At 40.1% G+C, this 27,309-nt stretch overlaps 1 protein-coding gene across 1 annotated transcript in view; it reads left to right on the forward strand.

Moving 5' to 3' along the window:
* Positions 1 to 1,741: 1,741 nt before the first annotated feature.
* Positions 1,742 to 27,309, forward strand: part of ARL8A (ADP ribosylation factor like GTPase 8A) — a 41,445-nt gene continuing 15,877 nt past the window's right edge. The window contains exons 1-3 of the mRNA XM_063297353.1: positions 1,742 to 2,162; positions 22,390 to 22,470; positions 23,198 to 23,271. Coding sequence (XP_063153423.1) covers positions 2,040 to 2,162; positions 22,390 to 22,470; positions 23,198 to 23,271 — 278 coding nt within the window. The 5' untranslated portion in view covers positions 1,742 to 2,039. The remainder of the gene's footprint in view (positions 2,163 to 22,389; positions 22,471 to 23,197; positions 23,272 to 27,309) is intronic.

A 27,309-nucleotide genomic window follows, 5' to 3' on the forward strand; every position in this document is an offset into this window, starting at 1 on the left:
GATTCTAACGGTTGCTAGCATCTGGGGTGGGTGGTTGCTATGCTAGCCTGAGGGGAGGGTTCGCAACGGGGGCAAGGCTTTTTAAGTTTGTATTTGGCGCGCTTTTGCTCATTCTCAGCTTTCTTCGTACTTTGCATACTATTCATTCAATAAATTAGTTTTCTCTAGTAATCACTGATGAGACTCATTTTATTGGAATAGGCAATCATTACACACTGCATAAATCCAACCAGTTTTCTTCTCTATAAGAAACTTCTACCTGCTCTTTTAGCAGAATCTGTGAGTCCAGGAAGACTCAAAAAATTCTTTATTTTTATACTTGATTTATATTCTGGCTTTCATTCAGGAGCTCAAAGTGGCATAATAGCACACCCTCCTCCTATTTCCCCCCCCCCACAACAATAGTTTTAGGTACTGTAGGCTGGGCTAAGACAGAGACTTAGCTCCAAGTGGGTTTTCCATGGCTGAAGATGCAGTAGAATCTGGGTCTCCCTACTTCTAGCCCAATACCTTAACCATACACTGCACTGGAGTCTGCTCTTTAAGGGGTAGTGCCACACACTTCTGAACTGAATAGCTACTGTGTCTTGCTTGGGCTGAGCCTAAACTTGCTTCTCCCCATCCAGTCTGACAGCCACTGGATTAGGACCTCCACTGCATCACCCCCAAGGGGCTCAGGGTAGATATATAACTGGATATCCCTCTGGACACTGATAATATCTCACCCTGACAAGATTACCTCACACAGTAACTTCATGAAGATGTTAAATAAAATGATGAGCAAGAGGACCAAGCCTGGGAACACCCCATATTGGAGTGCCCAAGGGATCAATCTCTTCTCATAACAACTGACTGGAATTGCTCACTTAGGAAGGAGCAGAACTACCACAAAACAATGCCTCCACTCTCAACTGTTGTAGGCGATTCATAAGAAAATTGTGGTTGATGGTACTAAAGACTTTTGAGAGATCCAGCAGGACAGGGATGGTCACACTTCCCACATCTAAGTCCTGCCACAGATCATTCATGAGAGCAACCAATGCAGTATTTGTGCTGTACCAAGACCCAGACCTGAATCCTGACTGCGGGGTGTGTGTGTCCAGAAAATCTGCTTTTTCCAGGGTTCTTTGTAATTACCGTCACATTAGCTTCTCTACCAGCTTCCTGCAAAAGAGAAGACTGAAGATCCCAGGTACCTTGGATCCAATAGGAATCCCAAATTGCTGATTACAGTCCTTGCGGGGGAGGGGATGAACCAACACCTCCTCCAAGGTACCTGGGATCTTCCCTTCCTGCAATAAAGCATTGACTGCAATGCCCCAGTTCTTTGCCCGCTCCTCAGCAGCCTGGACTTACCAAGTGGGGCATGGATCAAGCTCCAAGTGGAAAACCGGCATCTCCAAGGGCTTTTTAGTCCCATGGGTACAACAGGAGCATTTCACTGCTCAATTAAAAATGGAATTTTGTGCAACAATTCCGAGCCTTAGCGAGTGCTGTAATTCTGAGTGGCTGTGTTTTTGCACAACACAGCTACCCTTGATTAATTTAACCATGATGTACTCAATTAACCTAATTTCCGAGGGTCCCCGTACGCCCGGTGAACCATAAATTAATCACACGGTTGGCTTCACACAACCCTCTGAAACGTGACTCGCCGGCGTGTGTCAGACGAACGCAGGGCCTCCTCCGCCATTGGCTCGGGCGGATCTGGAGCTTCTACTGCAAAGCAAGGTAGGTAGGTCTGACGTCCGACTGCGTCCTAGGCCTCGGCAGACGAATTGAGATCCTCGCCTCAGCGCGGAGTCCTCCGCTTCTCTAGAGGCCACTGCCGGGTTGGGCGCCAGAGACCGTCGAGATTAGCGGCTCCACCCCGGCCGGGGAGCTGCTGACTGACCCCACCCATCAGCCGCTGCTGAGCGACTAGAGCGAGGCGAGCGAGACCCCGGCGGCGCTAGCGGCAAGGCCGGATCGTTCCGGGGGACAATAGAGGCGCTGGGCCTGGCTGCGCTGAACGATCGGGGTCGGGAGTCGAAGGCAGGATGCTGGCGCTCTTCACGAAGCTGCTGGACTGGTTCCGGGCGCTCTTCTGGAAGGAGGAGATGGAGCTGACTCTGGTGGGGCTGCAGTACTCGGGCAAGACCACCTTCGTCAACGTGATCGCGGTAAGATGCCGGGTCACGAGCATCACGGAGGGCCCCGGGCGGGCAGGCGCTGAGCATCCATCCCCAGGCCGGTGCCTTCCAGATATGTGTAGGTGTAATGGGACTACAACTCCCGAGATTGCCAGCTAGGCCTTCGGGTACGTTGGTTGAGAGTGCTGGTGCCATAATCTCGGGGCGTATGGGGAGGCACCACGTTGGGGAACGTCGGCCCCGACGAAGGCGCCGCCACCTTCTCACTCCTGGGCATCTCTTTGCCTCGGCAGGACGGAGGCCTTTCTCTGCTAAGGGGAAGATAGATGCCCCCCCCCCCACCCGCCACCATGAGATCGTGGTCGTGCAAGGAAAGGGACCTACCCTAGGAAGGGGATATTACTGCTTTCTTTTCCTCTCGCCAGTGATGAAATCCTCCTTTTCCTCTTTCTGCAAAAAGGGTGGTTGCTTTCCTTGCACGCTATTCTACCCCTCCATGATATCAGTGGAGACGGCGTATTCAATGTGAGCAAAGCCTTTCAGGTCACATTACCGACCCCCTCCCCCCCCCCGTCATTCATATCGGTGATGATCTTGGCACCTAAGATGCAGAAGAGACAGGTTTTGTTGTATTTTGTTTTTAAATGACCCTTGTGTTCTAAAACCTCAGTTCTCTATGTTCCATCTGCATATGATCTATCTGATAATCTTCTGCTTTTGTGGTGTGTGAAATATGTGTTGGGGCGGGTTGAGTAGGTCCCTTGGGGGGGGAAGGATGCAGTTTCATCTTCTGTGGTGGATGGTAATTTTATCTCCATCTTTTCAAATCAATATGTCATTTAACAGTGGGTATGTGCATGCATCTGTATCTGAGTGATCTTTTATTTTAAACAAATTTAACATTACAGTAGGATTTTCTGTTGAATTATCTTGGAGGAATACATTTAAGAAGCTGCCTTGAGGAAAGATACGTGTACAGCTGCAGAAAATATCCCAGATGCGATATTTTTTTTCTCCCACCTGTCTTCTATGCATCTGCAGTAATGGCTTCAAAGTATGCATTTATGGAAAGGGCCAAGGAAGACATTAGAGAGCATATGGGATGGAGAATATTGGCCATTGGGAATACTGATAGCAATCCAAAGCTTTCTGTCCCCAGGGCCTCACATTTACTTGAGTACACTGTTCTCAGTCACTTGTGAAACTGGACTTCTTTGATCTTATCCTCTTCCTGGGAAGAAGACTGAAGCATGGATCAGGCCAGATTCACGTGGCAGCTTCTCTAAATACTGAGCATTTTTGTTGGTAGAAGGCAGAAGATGCTAGACATGAAGATTACACTGCCCTATTATCTTTCCCCATTAGTTTTGATAAATCTGGAGCCATTTTGTCACTTCACTCCATTCCAGCTTTAAGATGCAGCAGTAAGGACAGGCTCTCCTCATAGTGTTTCCTTTATCAAAAGAAACCATGTGATTGGCATTTTTGTGCTTGTGGGCAGAATATTTTTAATTTACAATGTAAATAATTTCTTGTAGGTAATGCTGGAAACTCAAATTTAACATATTTCTAAATTAAGAGTTATATTTTCAGATATTTGATTTTTAATAATATTTATGCTCTAGAGTTTATGCTAAGTGAGATTCTCGCTTTTGTTACTACTGTATTTGGTTATGGGCCTCTTTCAGGAGAATCTGTAGCTACTGATACATAGTCCCCCATTAATGTTCTGTCTTGTTTTCTGAATACTGAAGACCTGAGTGTGTAAAATGGTAATATGCTAAATAAGAAATTCTGTCAAACATGTTACTTCCAAATGCGGTGCTCTTTCACTGCTCACTGATTCAGCATTGGCTGCCGGTCAAACCATGGATATGGTAAATAATTTGTGAAGGTCCCTGCCACTCCTTGCTTTGAAGATAGAAACTTGCACTTGCATTTTCTAATGTGTGTGTTTGTTACTAATTTTCCTTTCTACCCTACCCAGGGACTTAAAAGTAACATTTTCTTCGAACATAGCTGTGATTCTTCATGACTTCATGAATATGTTCATGTAGTTTTCTTGAAAATCATATGGAAGCAGCGTACTACTGCTTTCTTGAAGTTTTTTCATTATCCAGTCTAGCCTGCAGCCCTGGGATTTTCTGATGGTGTGCCATCCAAGTATTTTTGACATCAAGTTGGATAAGTAGTGCCACCTAGCTGACACCTTAAGATAGGTAAAATGTCCATCCCCTTTTATCTCTAAGCTAATGAGAAAGATAGTGATTATTCTTGGTGTCACCAAGTGAGTTTCTCTGCCTAGCAGCAGGTTGAATTAAATATAGCGAAGCATATCTCCAGGCCTGTTTGAAAGAGGTTTGAGCGAAGTTTTTAATTTTCAAGACAAATCCCTTCTAACCCATTCCTGCAACTTGTCAATTCTTAATATTTTCTTCAGTTATATCAAAATTGTTGCTGTTGTTATTTTGTCCCACCTTTTTTATATATAATCCAAGGCGGGAACATACCTAATACTCCTGCCTCCTGTTTCTCCACAACAACAACCCTGTGAGGTGGGTTGGGCTGAGAAAGAGTGACAGTTTTTAAGCTTACCAGACAAGCTTACCATCTCTTTAATATATCTAACAGAACACCTGCTACAACCCATTTTAGCGTTTGTTAAATACAGGGCTAGCAGTAATATCATTGGAATGCATATCCAATTGTCTTTAAGAATCTGATGTGGAGTGAGCTTTGTAAGATACAGTTGTTCTGTTGCTTGTACTGTGAAATTACATGTCCTTGGAAGAGGGAACTTGCTAATGCCATGTGTGAAAGTGTGGATTGAGAAATCCTTGATTCAAGGCACTCATCTGTTAATGTATTTGGTAGGTGGCCTTAGACCCATTAGTCTGTCTACATCTCCACCCATATGCCACCAGTGTTATGATACTGATTCACCTTACAGGTTTATTGCAGAGATGATAGAGAGAATGCACATAAAGTACTCAAAATATTCCTCCTTGCATAGCAAGTAAGAAAAATAAAAGCTTTTTGCATCATATGTCATAGAAATAATGGTGTTAATTTCTGTTAGAATTAATACTATTATTGATGGCTTATCAAGCAAGCTAGGACACATTTGTCTCTTATAGCAGCATGATTTTTGTAAAACATCTATCACCAGTAGAACTGCCATCTTGCAAATCAGTCTGACTGTCCTTGGATACATGTTCTCTCAAAGTCTTTATCACAATGGTAACCAACACTTGAGAGCTGCAGACTCTTAAGTGATGCTGTACAGAAATTTCCTTTCAATATATACAATTGCTCTATATGTACTTGTGTAAAGGGAGGGAGCTATGTCAGATAATCCAAACAAGTACTTTTGAAAAAAAGGAAGTTGTTTCTGAGAATATTTTATATTCCATGTACATGTAACTGAAAGCATATTATTTGTTGAACATAATGATTTTTTGTGGCTAGAAAGCAGTCTTTATGCTGGGTATTGTAAAATTTTTTAAAAAAATTATGAGTAGGACACGGAGAATTTTGAATAGAATTTTAATTACGATATTAGTAATACATATATAAGGGTATTTTAAGCAGACATGCTATGTCTTTTAAAAAGAAGCAAATAAACAATTTCTACAAATAAAAAACTTGCATTCTCAGCAAGTCAGATTTTGCTCTTTGAGCGTCTAATGTCATTGTGTATGTTCTCTGTTTGTCCAAAGTCTTCCAGGAAAACAGACTGGACAAGTCTTGAATGTCTAATGAGCAGAGAGCTTCTTCTGGTAAAAGGGAAAAATTACAACTTTTAGGCTAATCTTAGAAACAGTCACAGCACAGAGACACGTCTGGTATGCACCAATGTAAAAAGTGTTCTTTTCCTCCCCGTTTCTGAAGCAGTGCATCCCTCTTGACCTAGGACAGGGCAGGAGCCTGACAAATGTTCAGGTAAGGCAGCATCAAATAGGCCTTGGCATAATTACATCCACAATAATGTACAGTGGCTGGAAGCTGCTGGTGAAAAGTGGGTGGTGAAGCTTTTCGTATTATAACCCCTCTCACTTTGGCTATTTCTGTGGAATAGGTATAATAATGTATTTTACTTATTACATTTATTACATTTATATCCTATCCTATATATCTATAGGATCTATATCTATCCTTTATATCTATATCCTATAACTAGAGCACCTATACCATCCAGGATCTTGGGATAGGGTGATATACAAATTCTTACAATAAATAACTAAATACTTATTTATTTACTTAAATATGTGTTTTTGACTCTTATTTTATCCTCATGATCCACTGAGGTAAGTTAGACTGAAGGACAGTGATTGGCCTGATATGCTGTAGATTAGCTGTGGCTGTTCAGAATTTTCACTGTATCCATGCAAGCTCCAAACTGGTTTTTGGAGGAAGTCAGATCCTCTGTGCTAATTATAATGGCCTTTTGTAGTGATCAGGTCTGAGAACCAAGGAGTAATTTTAAGTTCCCAAACTTGTGAGATGCCTTTATGAGAGGCGTCTTGTTCTATAGACTTCAAAAAACAAACAAACCCTCAAGTGCAATTTAATTTCATGTGAACAGATTTCTGCTTGTGAATGATTACTTTGTTTTCTTCTCAGCTTCCTGTGGTTCAGCTGAAATCTGGAAGACCCTCCAATCAATTGGAGCAATTTGTTTGCTTATTTATTTCAGCTTTTATGCTCCTTCATTTCTGAAGATTGAGCTGCAGATTGGGGATATAAAGGGTGACAGAGGGCTGCTGGGAATAAGGGAAATCTCTTCTGGTCATTGTTGCTATTTCAATGGCAGGTAAAAATAGTTGGATACACCCACTTTGTTTTGTTTTTTTTAGTTCCTCTCCTGCTTTGAAGATAAAACATGGAAAGGGTATTGATACATGGAGAGAAAAAGTACCATCCAAGGAGTAGAAGCTCACAAATTTGTTTTTGCTTGAATTAGAGCTGATTTGGGGTAGGAGGGGCTGTGTGGATTTTACCTCATATGAAATATGTGTGTGGGGATGGAAAACTGAAAAATGAGCTTTCCACAAGTGGACAGTTTGGTGTAGAGATGGTGAAAAGAATATGAAATAGGGGAAGGATTCAGATTTGAGAAAATGGGACAAATGATCAGGAAATCAGAGACAAAGAGGAATGAATATTGCTGAGGAAGGAGGGAGTGAGAAGAAATAGATCGTGGTAGGAATAGAGGGATAAGGGAATTGTGTGAAGCTCAGTTTGACTGAAAAGCACTGTTTGAATCATGTAATTTCTTGTCTGTATGATGGTGTCAGCATTGCTGTGACTTATTTTAGGTCAGACCATGACCCACTAGTGATGTTGCATCTTGTGAATTGGAATGAAATTTGAAGGAAATTGAAAGGTGGTTTAAATTCCTGCATAGCCTTGAAGTCATAATTACCTTCAAGGGTGATTGTTGTGAAGTTAAAGTGGGATTGCAAATAAGATTGCATAATGGTGTTGAAATCACCATTATACCTCTGAAAAAAGATTTGTTATAGCAGGGGTCTCATACCCCTTCCACTTTTTAAGGCATTAAGTGTTTTAGACAACTGTTAGGACCTGATTGCATATTTGCTTCCCTGCTTTATCTTATCCTCCCTTCATTGGGGTGCTGGGAAATTCAGTATGCCTGTTTTGGTTACTATAGCCTGGGATTGATAGTAGGCATAGCGCAAAGCTGCATATAGAAACCTAGTACAGTCCTATAACAGAAGTAGCTTTTAGAAGGAACAGTCAACTATGTCAGTGGACAACTATGGAGCATAGTTACCTGAAGTATGGCTTGCATTTGGCAGAATACAAATTTGTGGAATCTAAATCCCAAGATCCACTAATCAGAGCTTGGTGCAGAAGATGCAGACTCAGACAAAGAGTTTTAAGCATTAGATGGAAAGTTTTACTCCTAAAAGCATCTGAGGAAACTGGATCTTTTATCTCTGGTTATTGCTAGAAAAACATTTATCAGTTGCTGAAAGCAAAAAAACCAATTAAATAGTTTTAATTTAAGTCATCTCTGTTTTAGAATATATGCTATAATTGTAATATGTATCTTGGGACGGTTGTAAATGGCAAAAACATGCACTCTCTCAGTGACGTGTCACACTGGACACAATGTTGCCTTGCAGTTAATATAAGAGTCTGAAAAAAGGGGCAAAATTAATATTGCTAATGTGCTCATGGAAGAACAGTTGGTCTAGGTTTTAAATAAATATGTTTGAGTGGAAGAGAAAATTACTGTATTTTATGTACAGATGACCAAGTTGGCACATGAAAAGCAATAGCAAACAGGAAATCCAGATCTGTGCAAGGCAAAAAAAAAAAAAAAAATCAGCAACAGCAACTCTTGTCTGCAGATTTTGAAATATTGAAGACTACGTACAGTACTTGCTTTTTAAAAATGAAACTGAACTTTTAGAATTACATTCCAAAGTACAGTATGAAATTCTGTCTGTGCAGTTTAGGCAGCAGTGCCTTAAAAAAAAGGGGAATGATGTGAAGAGAAAAAAATGTATCAGTGTTGCTTTGATATAACAGCTGATTTTCTTGTTTTCTTTCAAGTTTTCATTTTTTTGTAGAATTTTCTGGCCCTTGTATTATCACTACAGCAATTCAAGCAGGAGCCTGTGTCGGGATATTCTGTACTATGAAGTGGGAAATGATTTCAACATCATTATGCAAGATGTGACAGTTTATTTGCTTTAACTTGTATGCAACAGATTCTTACTTTCTCCAGTATTTAAATTGACTCTTTGGAATAGAAGCAAACAAAATTTTTCTTAATCTAAACTGATAACATTTTAAAACCCAAATATACAATATAACATTAAGAAGGGAAAAAAAAGTTTGCATGTTTTTAAAAATCTAATTTATGGTCACACTTTTATTATCTTGCTTGCCTGGTCGTTTGAATAAGTTGCACTGAGACAGATGACCACAAACATGACCCCTCTGTCCCGCATTACATGTAGTCCTCGTTTAGCGACCAAAATTGGGACCAACAACTTGGTCATTAAGCAAAGCAGTTGCTAAGTGAAACCACAGTTGTGCTTATGACCTTTTTTCAGCTTTCCTTTGTTTTAGAGACCTGCAAAGGTCATAAATGTGAGGATTGGTCATAAGGTTACTTTTTCATCACTGTTGTAACTGTGAACAGTTGGTAAATGAGGCAGTCGCTGAACGAGGACTACCTATATTGTCATACCTGCCATTCTCTTTTCCCCAGGCGGAGGGCGGCTATGTAAGAAAGAAAGATAGGGACAAGGCCATGTGGAATTATCCCAAGTCCTATTAGGATAGCTGCGGATTGAGGTATTTGCAACCTGGGGAGACCTACATGCTGGAAAGTGTGTCAGAGCACTTCCTACGTTGACTCAATTTAAAGCTGTTGATCTTTTTGCAGCAGGGAAAATCAAGAAGCAAAGATAAAGATAGCAAATGTCAGCAGATGGGGGAGGAGAAGTAGGGGCAGGAAAAGAGTGGTTATGCTCAGTCAATTTAGTTACTGACAAAGCTGTTGTAATGCTCAATAGGAAACTGCAGACAGGACTACACAAGCAGCAATTTGAAAGCCTGCCATGCCTTTACAGTAATTTCACTTGAAGCTCTGCACATATATGATCTCCTGAGTAATTTATTAGTGAAACTACTGTTTGTGTAGAGTTACAGACTCTACCCCTAAACCCTGACAGTGCTTTGGCTACCAAAGGAAAGAGAATTCCTTTCTCAGTGGAGAAATCAAAGTGGAAGAAAATTCGAGGAAAATGTCACATGATTCTATACAATGTCTGTAAAGTCCCCCCATATGGAATGAAGTGTGGAAAGATAGCAACCAAGATAGTTGCTTCTGGTAATGTCTTAGAAAATACCCAGGGCTGTTCTTCAGCCAAATTAAATAACTGCAGTCATTTGTTGGCCTTGCCTGCTAAAACTATAAAGTTGCTTTTGAAACTGTAATTTTAGCAGGCAGGACCAACTATTAATATTACTAAGGTTATGGAAAACCCCATTTTAACATACAGGCAACCTCAGCTGTGGATGGGGGATGAGAAGAAGGCTGCATCATGAGGACATGTTCTTAAAGAATGGTTAGCGAGGCATCTTCAAATCATGTTTACAGGAAAGTTACTTATGGGTACTTAACGGGACCATCCCTCCCCAGTGGTGTCTAACCGTCCTGTTAGATCTGGCAGGAAAGGCATGCTCTGGGTCCCGTCTGCAAGAGAGTATCACCTGTCAGGACCCAGGAGGAGAGCTTTTTCTGCTGTGGCATCCACCCTCTGGAACATCGTGCCTTCCCCCCAAGAAATCAGAGTTGCCCTGACACTGCTGGCCTTTCACAAGGTACTAAAAACCTGGCTTTGCCAGTCAGCCTGGGGCCCTAATAGTATGGGTGAGCCCATGTCATGGTTTGTTTGAGTGGTTGCAAGTCTTCTTGGCTGCTATTTTTATGTTATTTTTGTTGTTTTTAAATTTCATTGTTTTTATTTCTATTCTGTTTTATAATTGTGAGCTGCCCAGAGTCATGTAGATGAGATTGTCAGCCTATAAATTTATGGATGGATGGATGGATGGATGGATGGATGGATGGAAGGAAGGAAGGAAGGAAGGAAGGAAGGAAGGAAGGAAGGAAGGGCCCTGTAGCTGCTTCTTGCTTGCAACTTTGATTTTCCCATATAATCTATGGCAACCCAAAAACTGGAGAGAAGTTCCGTGTCCCGAACTATGGGAAAATTTAGGGAATCCACAATGACAACGTAAGGAAATAGTTAATATTTTATCCTGACACTGTGTCAAATCATATTGTATTGCTAGGGTTTTTTTATATGTCATGTTCCACCCCCACCCCCCGACCCTTGGAACTGGATACAGGAGTTTATCGATTCAGACATTAACTTAGATGGCAGAAATCTTGCTTTGTCAGAGTTAATTCATGATTTGGACTATGGTTTGCAACTATTCGTGGTACAAATGACAGAATATCATTCTGAATATTGTACCAAGCAATAGTTAAGCTGCTTTTTTTCTTTTTTGATATGATGAATTTAGGAAGTTTTTAATATGGCAGAAATAATGGTTGACTGATTTGTTCTTGTAAACAAAGCTGATTTTCAACCGTATGATTATATTCTCTCCACATTGTTAATTTAATCTGGACATATACCTCAGCATGAAATATTTTCTGACAATGTTCCCACTTTTGTAGGTGCTCCTCCAACTATTTTGATCCTTTTATTATATTTATAATTGTTTGATTAACACCTACAGAGTTTTAAGACATGGTAACTGTTCTCTATATTAACATCAGAAGTTTATACTCATATATATTATAGGATTAACATAAATTGGTGGGATGCGGTGGCGCTGCGGGTTAAACCGCTGATCTGCTGAGCTTGCCGATCGGAAGGTTGGCGGTTTGAATCCGCATGACGGGGTGAGCTCCCGTTGCTAGTCCCAGCTCCTGCCAACCTAGCAGTTCGAAAACATGCAAATGTGAGTAGATTAATAGGTACCGCTTCGGCGGGCAGGTAACGGCGTTCTGTTTAGTCATGCCAGCCACATGACCACGGAAGTGTCTACGGACAAACGCCGGCTCTTCGGCTTTGAAACGGAGATGAGCACCACCCCCTAGAGTCGGACACAACTGGACTTAATGTCAAGGGAAACCTTTACCTAACATAAATAGATGTTGTAGTCTTTTTTATATAGATGCCAAGAAAACCTAAGAGCTTTTTCGATAATGCCGATTGCATCTGGACCATTCCAGCTGTTTGATATTTGTTGCTAGGTCCTTTAAAAATATTGTGTATGATCATAACAGCTTTGCAGATAAATACAAATAAATCATTAGTTTCCATATTCTGGTGTGTTCTTTGTATTAAACTGCAGGTCAGGTGGATGGCTTCATATGCACATGTTTTAAAATAAGTCCATCTCTTCCTTTAAAGATCAGTTGGAATAGTCACTCGCTTTTATTTCCATAAATTTGATTCACTGCAGAATTATATCTGAAGCTGTTTTGCAGTCTGAGTTGATCTGAAAAACAATTCATTTCCCTGCAGTCTTTCCCCTGCCTGCAGTAGCCTGAGAGAGTGACAGAGCAGTCCTTTCTGTATAAGTACCTCTTTCTCAAGCTTGTCCTCAGCCCACTGCTATGCAGGATCAAAACAGTAGAGTTACCATAGCTGTGATATTAATTAAGCATTAATTAGACATTTATTGCTGAGTGACATTTCAGTGCCATTCTATTTTAATTGCGCGGATAAATTATACTTGTTCCCTGTAATTTAGGCTAGTAGATATCCTAAACATTGCTAACATATGCTAAGCACATTGGTTGTATCTTTAAGCTTACTAAAGATATGATTACAGTACTTCTATCATCTACTTGTGATCTAAGTAGCTAAGTTTTCCAGCTGCCAGCATTTATAAGATCCTGTCACTTTGGGGACATAAAAAAGGCCAGATATTTCTAATCAAATTTTTTTTTTTCATTTGAACCAGGAAGCTTTTTGATAGTACACTAGATAAAATAGTATATGTATTGTATGTTCATATTTCCAGACAACACTTTCACATGCATATTTGTAAGATATCCTTATAACTATCTTAATATCTAGGGCTTGAAAATCTTAGCTGCTAAGCAGTTTGAAATAGGGATTCATTCCTGGGCAGAGATGACATGAGAAATCTGATATTGTCAATGTCTTTTTAAAAAATGGAAAATTCCAGGGCATCATTATATCAAACACTATAAACATTCTACCCAGGTTTGCAAACATCCTACCAACAGTGGGAAAAACTCCTAGTAACTGAGTATCTGTGAGTCCAGAAATCAATAACTGTTGATTTACTGCAGTCCTAGAAAATCTGAATTTGAGAATTCCATTAAAGGAAAACTATGTCAGAGCATGCATGGATTGTTTAAAGCAGGTTTGGGGAACCTATTGCTGTCCATATTTTGTTACATTCAATTCCTGTAAACTCTAACCAACATTTTCAATGGTAAGGAATAATACGGGTTGTAGTCCAGTAGTATCCAAAGAACTACAGGCTTCTTAAATCCTGAAACAATGCCTAAACAAGCATTAAACATTATTTGCAGAAACAGGCTTGCAGCCCTAGGCAACTCTTGGATTATTGTACATTCATTGTATAACAATGTCTGCTGTCACTGATCCTGTATAGGATAGTCCTTGTTTACCCTCATGCTTTACAAAGAAGATTTGCACAATTACCTTCTTTTGTATTGAAAGGTGGTATGAGGATCATTAAGAGATTGCACATCTTGGGACACGCTTCCACTGCTGTGTAGGAAAGGGTTTTGTGCACGTATCAATGTATGAGCTTCTCCACAAGGAGGAGGTTCTGATTGGGCCTTTTCCAAACCAGCCAGGCAAATAAGCAGTAGCTAAACCTTTTCATGGCAGGAGCATAGTTGATTTCTTCTGCTCCTTCAGGGCGAACAAACCTGCATAACTCTCTTCGTGTGTTCTGTTGACACGTGGCAAAAGTTCATGTGAACTAGTGGCATAACATTGTAATTTTAGCATGCTTGTAGAAGGCAGTCATATGTACAAAGCAAGATGTAGAGAATACATGGAATAGATTTTATAGAGAATAGTCCGTTGCTCTTAGGTGAAGATTTGATCCCTCATTAGGCAGTACATAATTGGTGTCTATCACTATCACATTTATCTTGGTGCACTTGCTGCATTTTTCAGTTATAGACTTGCACTCCAGAGTCTTGACTGCATTCCCTAGGAAAATTCTGAATTTTGTTAGCTTGTCTTCCAGTAGTGGAAACTTCTTTGGAAAGATACACATCATGTGGCAAGGGGCTACTGTTGATGGTGCTTCCAGATTAGAATATTAGCTGATTTTCCAGATGTCTTTCCTCTTTGTATATCATAGCTGTAAAGTGGTATTTTTTTTCCTATTACACATACCAGTTCTGATTGGATCTGGCTGCAATAGACTGTACCTCAATTCAGTGACATTTTATTGGTTAAATAAGTGACCCAGAATTCTACAAATATTGTCTGTGACCAGAATTTGCATCCTAAAAAAAGCTTTCAAGCACCAGACTCATAAACACACTGATTTATGAATTATTAGCTTATTTTGATGATTAATTCACATGCATAGCATTCACAAGTCATGCCATGGACATGGTTCTTACGAAAGTGGTTTAATTTCAGAGTGCACAGCACACTGAAGGACTGGTATGTATTTGTGTGTATGTGTATGTGTATACACACAGACACACACACTACTTTCTAATTGAAGCATATTGAGCATTCTTCACTTAATGAAATTATTGCTTTCAAGTATCAACTTAAAGCCTACCTCTTCTAGTGGGCCACTCCTCTCTTGTCAAGTGCAGCTTGGTTATAAGTCACAAGATAAACTGAATGGTAACCTTCCAATCCTATTTGTTGATTGCAATGTGCTGTTCAAGACAATGGAGGCTAGTTAATTAACTGTGGCCACTGTGGCTCAGTGGTTAAGATGGTGAGTCAGAGGACCATTAAGGTCGGCATCTTGGCAGTTCGAAACCTGGGAGTGCAAGCCGTGTGATGGAATGAGCTCCTGTCAACTTGTCCCAGCTCCTGCTAACCTAGCAGTTCGAAAGCATGCAAATGCAAGTAGATAAATAGGTACCACTTCGGCGGGAAAATAACAGGGACTTGAAAGGAGCCTCCTCGGGCATCCCCTGGGCAACGGCAAATCCTCGCAATACAGAAGCGCCTTGGCAGGTGCTTCTGACATGAAGAAAAAAAAACCTAGTTAACTAGCAAATTGGTTAACCTAGATTTTTTTTTTAATCTGTTTAGTCATGTCCGATTCTCGGAGACTGCCTGGATGAGTCCCTGCAGTTTTCTGGGCAAGGTTTTTCAGAAGTGGTTTGCCATTGCCTCCTTCCTAGGGCTGAGAGAGAGTGACTGGCCCAAGGTAACCCAGCTGGCTTTGTGCCTAAGGTGAGACTAGAACTCACAGATTCCTGGTTTGTAGCTGAGTGCCTTAACCACAACACCAAACTGGCTCTCATAACTTAGATGTACAGATCTTCAAAGTTGTGGGTGTTTTTTCTCAGTACAGTTCTGCTGCTCCCACTTCAGCTAATTATGTACAATATGAAGATTTTTCACAGCTTTTGCTCTTTTTTCCGTTTTTGTTGAAAACATCTTTTCCACTATTACAGGATGCCAAATACTTAGTATTGTATTTACCTGAAAAGAAAACAGCGCTGTATTTAACATGCTTGCCCCCCACCCCACAAAAAAGCACACAGAAAAAGAATTAAAAGCATGGGCATAAATTCTGTGGAATGCCCTGCTTTCGCACTTTGTAGCCAAAGGTTGCCAATAAAAGCTGAAACCAGCATGGAGATTTCACTCTTCCCAATAAATGTGTGCACATGTCATACTTGTGTATATATCTATGTATGTTTGTATATATGCCCACCAAAAACCATATCCCAAAAAGGACAGAGCCAGGACAAAAAAACCCATTAACCACTGTTGATTAAAGATAATGAATTATAAACCTTAGGCAGAATCCCTGGTGACTGCATGGATAAATGCTCCCCATTTCAGTTTGTTTCCAATAATAACTTGTAGGACTTCCAAGGACAGTTGTGAAATTTATTTGACCTTGTCCATCTATCTTATCTGTTGTCTTCAAGCATAGTCAGTTTTTTCTGGTACATCATCCAGTCACAACACATTTTCAGAGAATGTGAGTTTCTACTAGTTAGTCATCTCAAGTGAATTGGCCTTTATTTAATCCAGGATTGGTTGATTAGTGTTTTTTTTTTTGCAGTCCATTACTTTCATAGTAATGATCTCCCAGTTCCCCATACTAAGGTATCTATTTTCTTTTTCTTGCTCTTTCTGAATTTCCAGTTTTCACAACTATGTTATTAGACCATTTCTTTACCTTTTATATTTTTTTGTCATATAAATGTTCTTCATGGTCTCTAAGTTTATCTCTGTCTTCTTCCCTAATTAATCCTCTAATTAATATTTCTCCAGCACACTGTCCATTTTTATCTAATTTTGAGTCCAAGAAAACAAAACTTCTATCATCTTTACTTCTTCACCATTAGATAAGAGTCCACTAAGCATACCAGATGATAATTGTGTTTGTCTTTTTAATATTTAACATTAACCTACATTTTTCTTTTATTTTTTACTTTAATAAATAACTCTACTAAGTATTCTTTACTTTCAGCTACCAAAGTGGCATCATCTGCATATTTCAAATTGCAATATTTTGGCTTTCTATTTTGATTCCAGCTGTCATCTCTTCCAGTCCAGCCATTCTTATAATATAGTCACTGTATAAATTACACATATTTGGGGAAAAAATGTCTCTTTGTCTCACCCCTTTCCCTATTCTGAACCCCCGTTTCTTCAGATTCAATTTTTACAGTAGTTTCCTGTTCATTGTAAAGTTTCATTAGAGAAATGAGATGTTTTGGCAAAACCACAATCTTAGTATGTTCCACATTCTCAGAATGTGGGATGATTTAGATGCCTAATATATGTGGAAAGTATGCAGAGGCCTTGCTACAGTCAATAAAGTAAAGGTCATCCTCTTCCTCATATCTTACATTAACTCTCTGATTGAGTGTCCCTCTGCCTTTTTTCATTTGAGCATTGTCCATTTATGGTTCTATCCTTTGCATAAGGAATTAGTGCAGTAGCTGATAATTTGCACATTTTGCATGTCCCTTTCTTTTGAATCTCCAGGCCACACAGTCTTATTCCATACTGTTTATCTAGAGCTATTAACATTTTAACTGCCTCTTCTCTTACAGCCTTAAACTGTTCAACAGGTGTATCATCTGCACCTGTTCTCCCATTTAACAGCTGTTCTATTGCCAATCATACTCCACTTTTTAGTAGAGTCACTTCCTGAGCATATTCTCCCTCTGGAAATATTTCTGTCATACCAAAATCCCATTTGTAAATAATTTTAATATAGTATTTCCATTTTTTAATCTCATTTCCATTATTAGATCTCTTCCACAGTTATTCTTTGTATACCTTTATACATTTTTTGGTGATATCTCCAAGCATCTTTTAAAAAATCTCTAATGACCTTTTATTATTTCCCTCTATTTGTTGACGTTCTTGATTGAGATATCATCCCTTGCCCTTTCTTCACTGATGTGGGAAGTCTGTGTTCAGCAATTGTACATCATTCCTGTTCCCAACAATATCTTCCATCTCTTTTGGATATCTTTGGCTTCCATCTGTCAGCATTAAGTTGGTATCCTTTGTGCCACTTCATCATTCCTTTTCCAATAGCTTTTTCTATTATCAGCAAATACAATATGACCCCCTCAATTAAAAGATAATTATTTTGGGGAAAACTGTGTTTATTATAAAATTGTGAGCATGAATTGAGTGTTTACACAATTAAATTCAACAGATAGGGTTGAATTTGCCCAGTAGAAATACCTTGATTACATTTATCCTAAGGGGGTAACTGTAAATGAGGAAATGTTCCCCGAATGAGCACATCTAAAGGAAAAATGCCTCCTGTCTTTTCTCATCCCTGACATGGATTATCTATACCACATTTCATTTATGCAGAAAGGAATAGTCACTGCTCTTAAATGTAACTGCCATTTAGATTAAACTATGTCTTATTTTGCATCAGTGTACAGAAGGGTAGCTAGATGACCAGATATAATGAATGTGTATTATTTTGTATGTCACCTGGAATTTGAACGCTTGGTTGATAATCCTGAATTATTTCTAAAATGACAGAAGTGTTGATAGGCTTTATACTTTCTCCTATCCTCTCCTGCACATTCTCATACATATTAAATAATCCTTCTACACACTTTGTAACTGTATTTTACAGCTTAGATAAATTTCTAAAACTTTATTTAAGGTACAGGTGAAGCTGAGAGAAACCACATAAGGCCTGTCAGCATAGTCTTCATGTATTTGATCCAGTGCACTGTAGATTAGAGTATTATGGCAGAATAATGCTTTTGACATAATGAATTTCTTAGTCCTAAGGGTGCCAGAAGTTTCCACACGTGTTTCCAGAACAAAGTGTAATGCGGTTTGCCAAACAGGAGTGGAAGTGCCCTGCTTTAACATTTTTTGCTTTGGCCTGCAAAACCTGACCAGAGTGATAATAGTTCTTATACAGGATGGCCAGCGTCACTGTGATGTATTCGTGGATCCCCAACCTTTTTGGGCTAGTAAGCACATCTAGAATGTTAAGAATGTGTGATAAGTGCTGTCACAAAGTCGCTGCCAGGGCATGGCTGGTCATAAAACAACTATTTCAAAGAAAGTAAACTATTGGGGTTGCTTTCTTTCACCTCCTCTAGTCCCCCAAGAATGCTTATCTTTTTCTGGGAAAGAGGGCACAGTTCCAGACAAATAACTAGATTGCGGGTCCCCGTCATCTGATGGGTATGGGACACCTGTGAGTCCCACCGTTATATTTGGGAAAAAGGTGATGCTGGAAGCTGGTGCTTAGTTTTATAATATGCCAGGCTTTTTTTTTTTTAATGTAAAAGTATTTTTTCAAAAGTCAGGGGAATGAGCAAGGAGCACAGTGGATGCCAAGATATATCTGCAGGCACCTTTGTGACCATAGATAGCAAGGATATCATGTTGGAAGTGTCAGTTGTAATACACAAAAACAAAAACATGTTGCCCTTCTGTAGCATGGTTGCATCCCTGTTACAGCTAGCAGCAGTTTTACTGAGCTTGCCAGTGCATCTCTGCAAGTCCAGGTATATTTTAATTCCTTACAATTTGCTGAGCATGCTTTTATTTAGGTATCACCTGCATGCCAAGGATAAATCATCAAGGCATATGAGTAGATTGTGATAGCTCTTGAGTTATGGAAGTTATGGAAGCCTGATTAAATTTGGGGTATAATATATTTTCTGGCTACTACTCAGTAACTCATGCAAGGACAGGCAGGCTGGTACTCTCTAGTCCTTTTGGTTTCCAATTCCTATCAGCCTTACCAGTCTTGGTGAATGAATAAGGATTGTGAGAGTTGTAGTCCAAAAGACAGGGCATCAGGTGGCCTGTCTCTTTCTAGTGCTGAGAGACAGTACACAATGTTTTCATTTTCTATTGTGTCCTGGCTTAACTGCTGTGGCATTTTAACATTTGGTTTTATATTTCTACTTCTTTATTTCCTATGTGCCTTGAACCATTGGATTGGGCTGTAAAAATTAAGCAACATACATTCATCATACATTTTAAAAATTTCTTTAATATTTTAAACATTTAACTTTTTCTAGTGTATGAGGGTCAGTTATCTACTTGTGGCTTTGTCTTTTACTGGAAAAAACTAAAAGTTTGGATATATCGTTACTAATGATCAATTGTTCCTCTTTATAATAGGATGCCAAGGTTCTTTTTTTTATAAGAATTTTATTAAGTTTCAAACAAAGATAAAAGCTACAGAAAAACAAAAAAAAACTACAGAGAAAAAAAGGAAAGAACTAAAAGAGTGTAGAAACACAAGAGAAAAAATTTCAAAATTACAAAAAGAAGTGACTTCCGACTTTAACAGCAAGGATATACAACAATTTTCCATAATCAATCCCTTACTCTATATTAAACCAAAATCACAGTATTTCTATAAATCATTTCATTGGCACATTATAAAAATCACTAAATATAGTTGCTCCCTCCCCTTATATTAAAAGAAGATAAGAAGATAGATAGATAGATAGATAGATAGATAGATAGATAGATAGATAGATAGATAGATAGATAGATAGATAAAAATAAAAATATATATCTCCATCCTTCCGTCCATCCATCCATCCTAATCAACTTCATCCCACAATGATAACATTTATCATTAACTATTCTATTACTATTCTATACATTCTATTACTATTCTATACCTTCTATACATTCCTGTCTACTATAATAAAGTATTCTACTATTCTGTACATTCCTGTCTACTATTTTATACATTCCTGTACTATTCTATACATTCCTGTCTACTATACATTCCTGTCTACTATAATAAAGATCAAACTAAAAAACATAAATTGTCTGCCATTGTACTTGATAATACAATTTTAATAATCTTAATCCAAATAATTAAAAATCAGCCAAACCCTAAAAGCAGTCCAGATAAATATTCTTAAACTCTTATCTCACTTCAAAATAAACCAGAGCATTTACATATTGCCAGAATACGCACAGATCTTTTTTCTTAAAAAAAACAAACAGCCCAACTGCCTCCCTCAAAAACTCCGACTTCACTTCAGGAGACCTCCCATACATAATAACCCCTTCTTTTCCATGCTGTTCCATCAGAAGATCAATTTCACTTGCATACAAACTTGGTAGTTATCAGAAAGAATCTGTTTAAAATGGTTTGAGTTTAGTTGATTTAGTTGAACTGAAAACCAACTAAAACTCTTCAAAACATATTAAGCAACAAAAGACCCAATAGCCCAAGAACAAAAAACAGAGGAGTTATTTACAACATACAGTGCAAAGACTGTAACAGCCACTATGTAGGACAGATGGGCAGAAGACTAGTAGAATGCATCCACAAACACCAACTAGCAGTCAGAAGACACAATGAGAACTCCTTAATCTCACAACACATGGACAGACTCAACCATAGTTTCAACTGGGAAACCGTGAGCATCCTAAACCAAGCCAAATCCAAAAATGCCAGAGAATTCCTGGAAGCCTGGCACTCAGACAAAGCAGCCATCAACAGACACATAGAGGTAAACAACATCTACATATCATTCAAAAGAGACAATAGAAAAACCAAAAGATCAGTACACTCCCTTGCCAGCAATCAACACCCAGATATGCAAAAATCAACACTAGGATTAACACCAGATGAACCATTGAACAGCACAATACACCCTAATGAAGGAACTATTAACTCAGGTAATCAACCAAGCAACAAACAACAGCCCAATCAAAGAACTCCCAAGGAGAGAACAACACCCCCACCAACACAAGCAGGGCAAGCCACGGTATATAAACTGAGAGCAAGGCCCACTCCCTCTTTGCACTGAAGATGTTGCGTAGTCTGGCAATGAAATGTCTGCAAGAAAACAACAAGGCTCAGGAGCACCAAGGACTCCACAGTTCAACCCTGAGCTACAAATATTTGCTTCAATTCGTACATAGTGATCCTTCCTCCAGTTTTTCCACAAAGCAATAAACCTATAGATAGGGTAGATTGAGAGTGAGCCAATCTACCAAGAAGTCACTCAGTGACCTGCTCTAGCTGTGGGTAGACTAGAATCTGGGTCTTTTGCCCTCCTAGTCTGGCATCTTAACCATTGTAGCACACTGGATTGAGGAAGGTAGTTTCACCTTAGTGTCTTCCAAACGTGTGACATTCATATCTTTAAAAGACTTGTTTGTCTCCTGTGTTAGGAATCTCATCATGTAGAAATTCTCCAGTGTGCAGTATTGGTGGTCTGTTTCAGAAAAAATGTTGGACAGAAAAACAGGATATTTGAGGCTGTTGCTTAAGTAAAATTTTATCATTGTTGGAAAAGCAAGGACTAGAAGAGCATGTCACATTAAATCCAAGTGCAGTGTGTGCTGATTGGCCTGTTGAAGCATGTTGCTTTTGAGCAGTCTATTATTTTCTCTCTGGCAAGTATCAGGATATGCCTTTTAAAATGAAAAGCCGAGGGAGGAAGCACAGAGACTGAGAATCATGGAAGATTTGCTGATGTGCCAGATCTTTAAAAGCCAGAGGTTAAAAGCTCTCCTTTTTTAAAATCAGAGTTAGATTAATTCATAGCTGACAGATAGATACACTTTGGAGATTCTTAAAACTCTGCCACCAAATATAAAATGATGAATGTTTAAAAGCTGGACATTTTAAAATTGTAAATTACTGAAAGAAAAGAGCAGTGGGCAGATAAAATTAATTTCTAAGATTATGCTGAGACAAATGTTGCAACGTATGTGCAACATATGTGCAGGCTTTTCCTCCTCTTCCTCCTCCCCATTACTGTATTTCCTTCATGGGATTGTTGTTGGATACATTATACAAGATGCTTGACTATCTGAAAAGAAGTAGCAGTCATTATTATGCCATCTAGGAATTAAGATCCCCTTTCAGTCCTCTGATTTCTATTACAGTCCTTCCCTGTTATAAGGATGGGGCCGCTGAAGCTACACAGAAACTGCTAGGCCTTTCTAATGAATGACTAATCAGTTTTTATTCTGTTTAGTCTGGACAGTTCAATGAAGATATGATCCCAACAGTGGGCTTCAATATGAGAAAAATCACCAAGGGAAATGTAACTATAAAGGTAAGATTATAAAATATCTTGACTAGATTTCAAATATAGTGTTAGGGATACTGTAGATGAGATTTCTGGACATCCAGGCAGATTAACAAACCGAATTAACAAGAATTAAAATCTATCTGCTTCTTTCACATGCAAAGTCATACTGGCTGATAGATGCTGAAATAAACTGACCCTTTTGTCTTTGGATGCACTGATGGATGTTGATGAAAATTGATTCGGAGGAGGTTGGGAGGTATGCAGCGAAGACTTAGCTATAGTTTTGAGAAGGCTGTGGCATCAGGAACTTCTGTAGATGAAGGCAGTGCGTCTTCTTGTTAAAGCAGCACAGGGCCACTGGAGGGTATAGCCAAGATCTGTCATGCCACCTGAGTGGGTATTACTGAAACAGTGGGCTCTTTTCAGTGGGCTTCAGATGGAAGAAGCGGATTTTCAGGGCACAATGGATTTAGTCATTTTTGCAGATGATTTATGGATCATTCAGAGATTGTTTTTCTGTAGTGCAGGATCTAGAATTGCAGCTGAGAAATCCATTTTCTGGGATCTCTTGGTAGCCCTTCAGATTTATTTTCCTTAGCTATGGTCCATGGAGTACATGAGGACAATTGTACCTGAAATAAATACCCAAGAAAAGTAGAGAGGAGAGAGTATGGTATATGTAAATCAATCTATTTGTAAGCTCTCACATCCTCATCTTGACTCATCCTTTCTGCTTCTCCTCTCGCTATAGCTCTGGGACATTGGAGGTCAGCCTCGTTTTCGTAGCATGTGGGAGAGGTATTGCCGTGGCGTCAGTGCAATAGTGTAAGTAATTCTTGCCTGCATTCTACGGGTAACTCCGGTAAGTAAGATGTGCCTGACGCTTCTTCTATAGAAGTGGCAGGAATAATACACAGAGAAAGTTGGAAACCTGCAGTTTGTTCTAACTATTTAGCTACAATAGCTGGGTGCATGCTGGGCATTATAACAAATTTCTGCCTCTCCTCATGACAGCAGTGGGCAGGGGGCCTTTGCCCAGATTTGTCTGGTATGCTAGTTGTGCCCTTTCCTGGACCACGAATCTCTTCTCATGGTCACTCAGACTCTAGTCACCTCACATGTGACTAGACTATTGCAATGCACTCAACATGGGGCTGCCCTTAAAGACAGTTTGGAAGCTGCAGCTGGTCCAGAATATGGCAGTGCAGGTAGTTATGAAGGCATTTTTGTACATCCATGTAATACCTTTTCTGCGCAAACTGCACTTGTTACTAGTAAGCTTGTGGGTACAATTCAAGATACTAGTTGTGACCTATAAAGCTCTTCATAGCATAGGGCCTGGGTGAGAGACCAATTTTCTCCCATTCTTTTAGCCTGTCCAGGAAGATCTGACAAAATAGGCAAAATATGGCAAATCCTATAGTTAAAATAATGTCACCAGATGGACTTAGGCAACGTGCCTTCTCTGTTGTGGTACCTGCCCTGGGGAAAAGTATCGCCCTTCAGGTTTGAATCGCCATCCTTTAAACATCCCTTGAAGACCTGGCTTTTCTCCTAAGCACAAGGTTAAGAAATGTGTCCACCATGGGAATTTAATGTGTTGTTACGTTAATCCATAGATCATTGTTTTTTTTCTGTTTGAATAGTATTAATTGTTTTACTTTTTATGCTGTGCAGAGTTGCTATGAGTTGAGTGGCCTATAAATCTGATTAATAAATGAATAGATAAATCTTTCAGAAACTCTGATCAGAAGCAAGGTGTGTCAGCTTGTCGCTTAACTTTTGTGTTTCAGAATTGTAGCATGAGATCAGGAACAAGACTGTTTCTTGGTACAAGGTGTTTTCTAATGTTACAAGTGCTTGATTGGCCAACAGAGGTCATCTAAAATATGTTGTTCTTTGTCTTTAATTTTTAAAAAACATTAATTATTGTGTTGCATATATTTGTGGGACCAAGTTGTGTTGACTAGTTTGTTTAGTATGCCAGAAACTAAAGGTTCATTCATCCAGAGATTCAGACAATTTTCTCTGAAGAAAATACAGAATTGATAGATTCAGACTTAACACATAAAGTTAGTCCTCGGGTTGCAACCATTTGTTCAGCAACTGCTCAAAGTTACAACAGTGCTGAATGAGTGGTAGTTATAACTGATCCTTGAAGTTCCGACCATTTCAATGCCCCTGTGGTCACATGATCAAAATTCGGGCGCTTGGCAGCCCAACTTCATTTATGACTGCAGGGTGCATTTCAACTCCCCCACTCGCCTATCTCCTCCCATCTCTTCCCTTTTGGCTGCCCTGCACTCTGCTGCCTACCCCTGCTGCCCCCGCTGCCCCCAGCTGACCTTCACCATCTTCTTCCTCCCGCTGCTGGCCCTGGATCCAGCTGCTGGGTGAGGATGCAGATCTGGGATGCACGTGCAAAAGGAGCAGGGCGACGGAGGGAGCTTGCCAGGCCCTGCTAGCAAGGAGGCAGCAGGATGGAGCTGGTGGAAGTGCCCTGTCTTCTGCCACTGGCATGAGAAGTGAGAGCCCGGAGGATATGGAGAGCATAGCGGGACAGGACAGCTAGGCATGGCATGCTCTGTCGACAGGCAAGGCAGGCGAGGTGGCGGCAGCTCCCCAGGCAAAGGTGGCAGCTGTGTGGGAGGCACTGCTTGGGTTGGCAGCGGAACTGGAGGCAGTGGAGGGATGAGAACTTCCCAGAGGCATAGCACGTGCTCCGCAGCTTCCATTGGAAGCACTTCTGGAGAATTGGCCTGCAGGCTTCAGTGAGGGGTGGAGGTGAACCCAGTGCTGACAAAGCCTACCTGCAGGCCCTCTGCTTGCTCTTGGTCCAGCCTTCCTCCTGCAAAGCCTCGTGAAGGGCCAGCAGCTTCCAGTGTGAGCTGCAGAACATGCGCTGGAGGCACTCCTGGACAACTGGTCCATGGAGGCTGCATGGAGGCCTCCCAGTGCTTTGGGGAGGCTGTGTGAGGGCCTTACAAAGGGTCAGCAGCTGCCTCAGCCAGGCGTGCCTCATCAGCAGGAGGAAGAAGATGGTGAAGGTCAGCGGGGCAGGGGTAGGCGGCAGAGTGCAAGTGGCCAAAAGGGCAGAGATGGGGGGAGATAGGTGGGTGGGGGGAGTTGAAGCACACACTGTGGTCGTAAATGCAGGCAGGCTGCTGAGCACCTGAATTTTTACTGTGTGGCAGCAGGGGCCTGCAGAGACCGTAACTTCAAGGACTGGCTGTAACTACCATTATCCAGTGTTGTCATAACTTCAAATGGTCACTGAATGAATGGTTGTTAAGTGAGGACCACCTGCATTTCTCCTCCCATATCAACTATTTTTTAATGTCTGTTCTGCAAGCAAATTCTGTTTCTTAATCTTAAGATATTTTGAGTGTGTATTGATGATACATCTAATGCTGAAAATGTCCCTCTATCCTTTGCAATAGGTGTACTCTTAATAATAATGTCCTTGGAATAAAGAAGAGTCTTTCCTTAAGTCTTTCAAGTCTTTTCTGATATAACTGCTGGATTTTCCTCATATTCATTCATAGTGATATCTATTGACACCCCACATAGGCATCCAGTAGAAGTATAATGAGGTCATGAACATCATAATACTGTATGTCATGATGACATAAATCATATATAGTACATAATGCACATCATTTGCACAATAGCGTATGTCTGACATCACTTCCCCTACTCCATGGATACCATGACACATCAATAGAAAGGGGTGATTTGTATTTTTTATAAGACAGTATTTTTATGGGATCCTAATGTTTGCTCTACGATTGAACTGTAAGCACCCATAGTACAGAATATTCTTATAACCATTGGAGGTACTTTCTTATCTGTACTGTTCTCATATGTTATACATAAGGAAACCACTTTTGTATCAGGATACTCTGACACAAAGAGTTGCTTATAGACTCTACTAAGAGGCATGAAAGCTGCAGGAGGGAAGGTTCTGCAGGCTCTCATTAAATTCAAGCTCTGATGATAGGCTATAAGGCTGAGTTCTTCCTGGCAGCTGCAGATTTTGCTATTGCTGAAAAGATCTCTTGTTTTGTTCCTTTTAATGCTGCTTTTCATAAAACCCCACTGGTTCCTATGATATGTGGACAGAATAACTTTCATCCATTCTGCTTTTTTGGAGAAAGTAGCTAATGATGTTCTCCTTTCTGAGACTCAGAACGGTCAAAGCTTCCATGCAGTTGTCAAATTCTCCACTTCAGACCTCTCAAACACTTCTGGAGGTCTTAGCAGTCTACTTCAAAACTTTTTTCTTCAGCACTAGAATCATAATCAAAACCAGCACTGTATTATAAAAATCAAAGACTGTAGGGTAAACCTGATAGGGGAAAATTAATAGATCTTTCCTGTGACCTGTGACCTGATTCTTTTAACCAGAACACTGTGTCATGGAGTTGAGTTCCTTCCCCAAATTATACTTTCAAAAGATATACTGTGTCCTGGTTTCTATATTATATTTTTAGAAAAGGGGAATTGTTAGACAGATGTGTACACTATAATATAAGTAATGTAATGTAAATATAAGTAAGCAATAATATATATTATAGAGTAATGTGTACTCTATAATATAGTAAAGGTAAAGGTTTCCCTTGACGTAAAGTCCAGTCGTGTCCGACTCTAGGGGGCGGTGCTCATCTCCGTTTCTAAGCCTTAGAGCCGGCGTTGTCATAGACACTTCCGGGTCATGTGGCCAGCATGACGACTCGGAACGCCGTTACCTTCCCGCCGAAGCGGTACCTATTGATCTACTCACATTTGCATGTTTTCGAACTGCTAGGTGAGCAGGAGCTGGGACGAGCAACGGGAGCTCACCCCGCCGCGCGGTTTCGAACC

This window comes from Candoia aspera, chromosome 3 (genome assembly GCF_035149785.1).
Source record: "Candoia aspera isolate rCanAsp1 chromosome 3, rCanAsp1.hap2, whole genome shotgun sequence".
In the NCBI taxonomy this organism is placed as follows: domain Eukaryota; kingdom Metazoa; phylum Chordata; class Lepidosauria; order Squamata; family Boidae; genus Candoia; species Candoia aspera.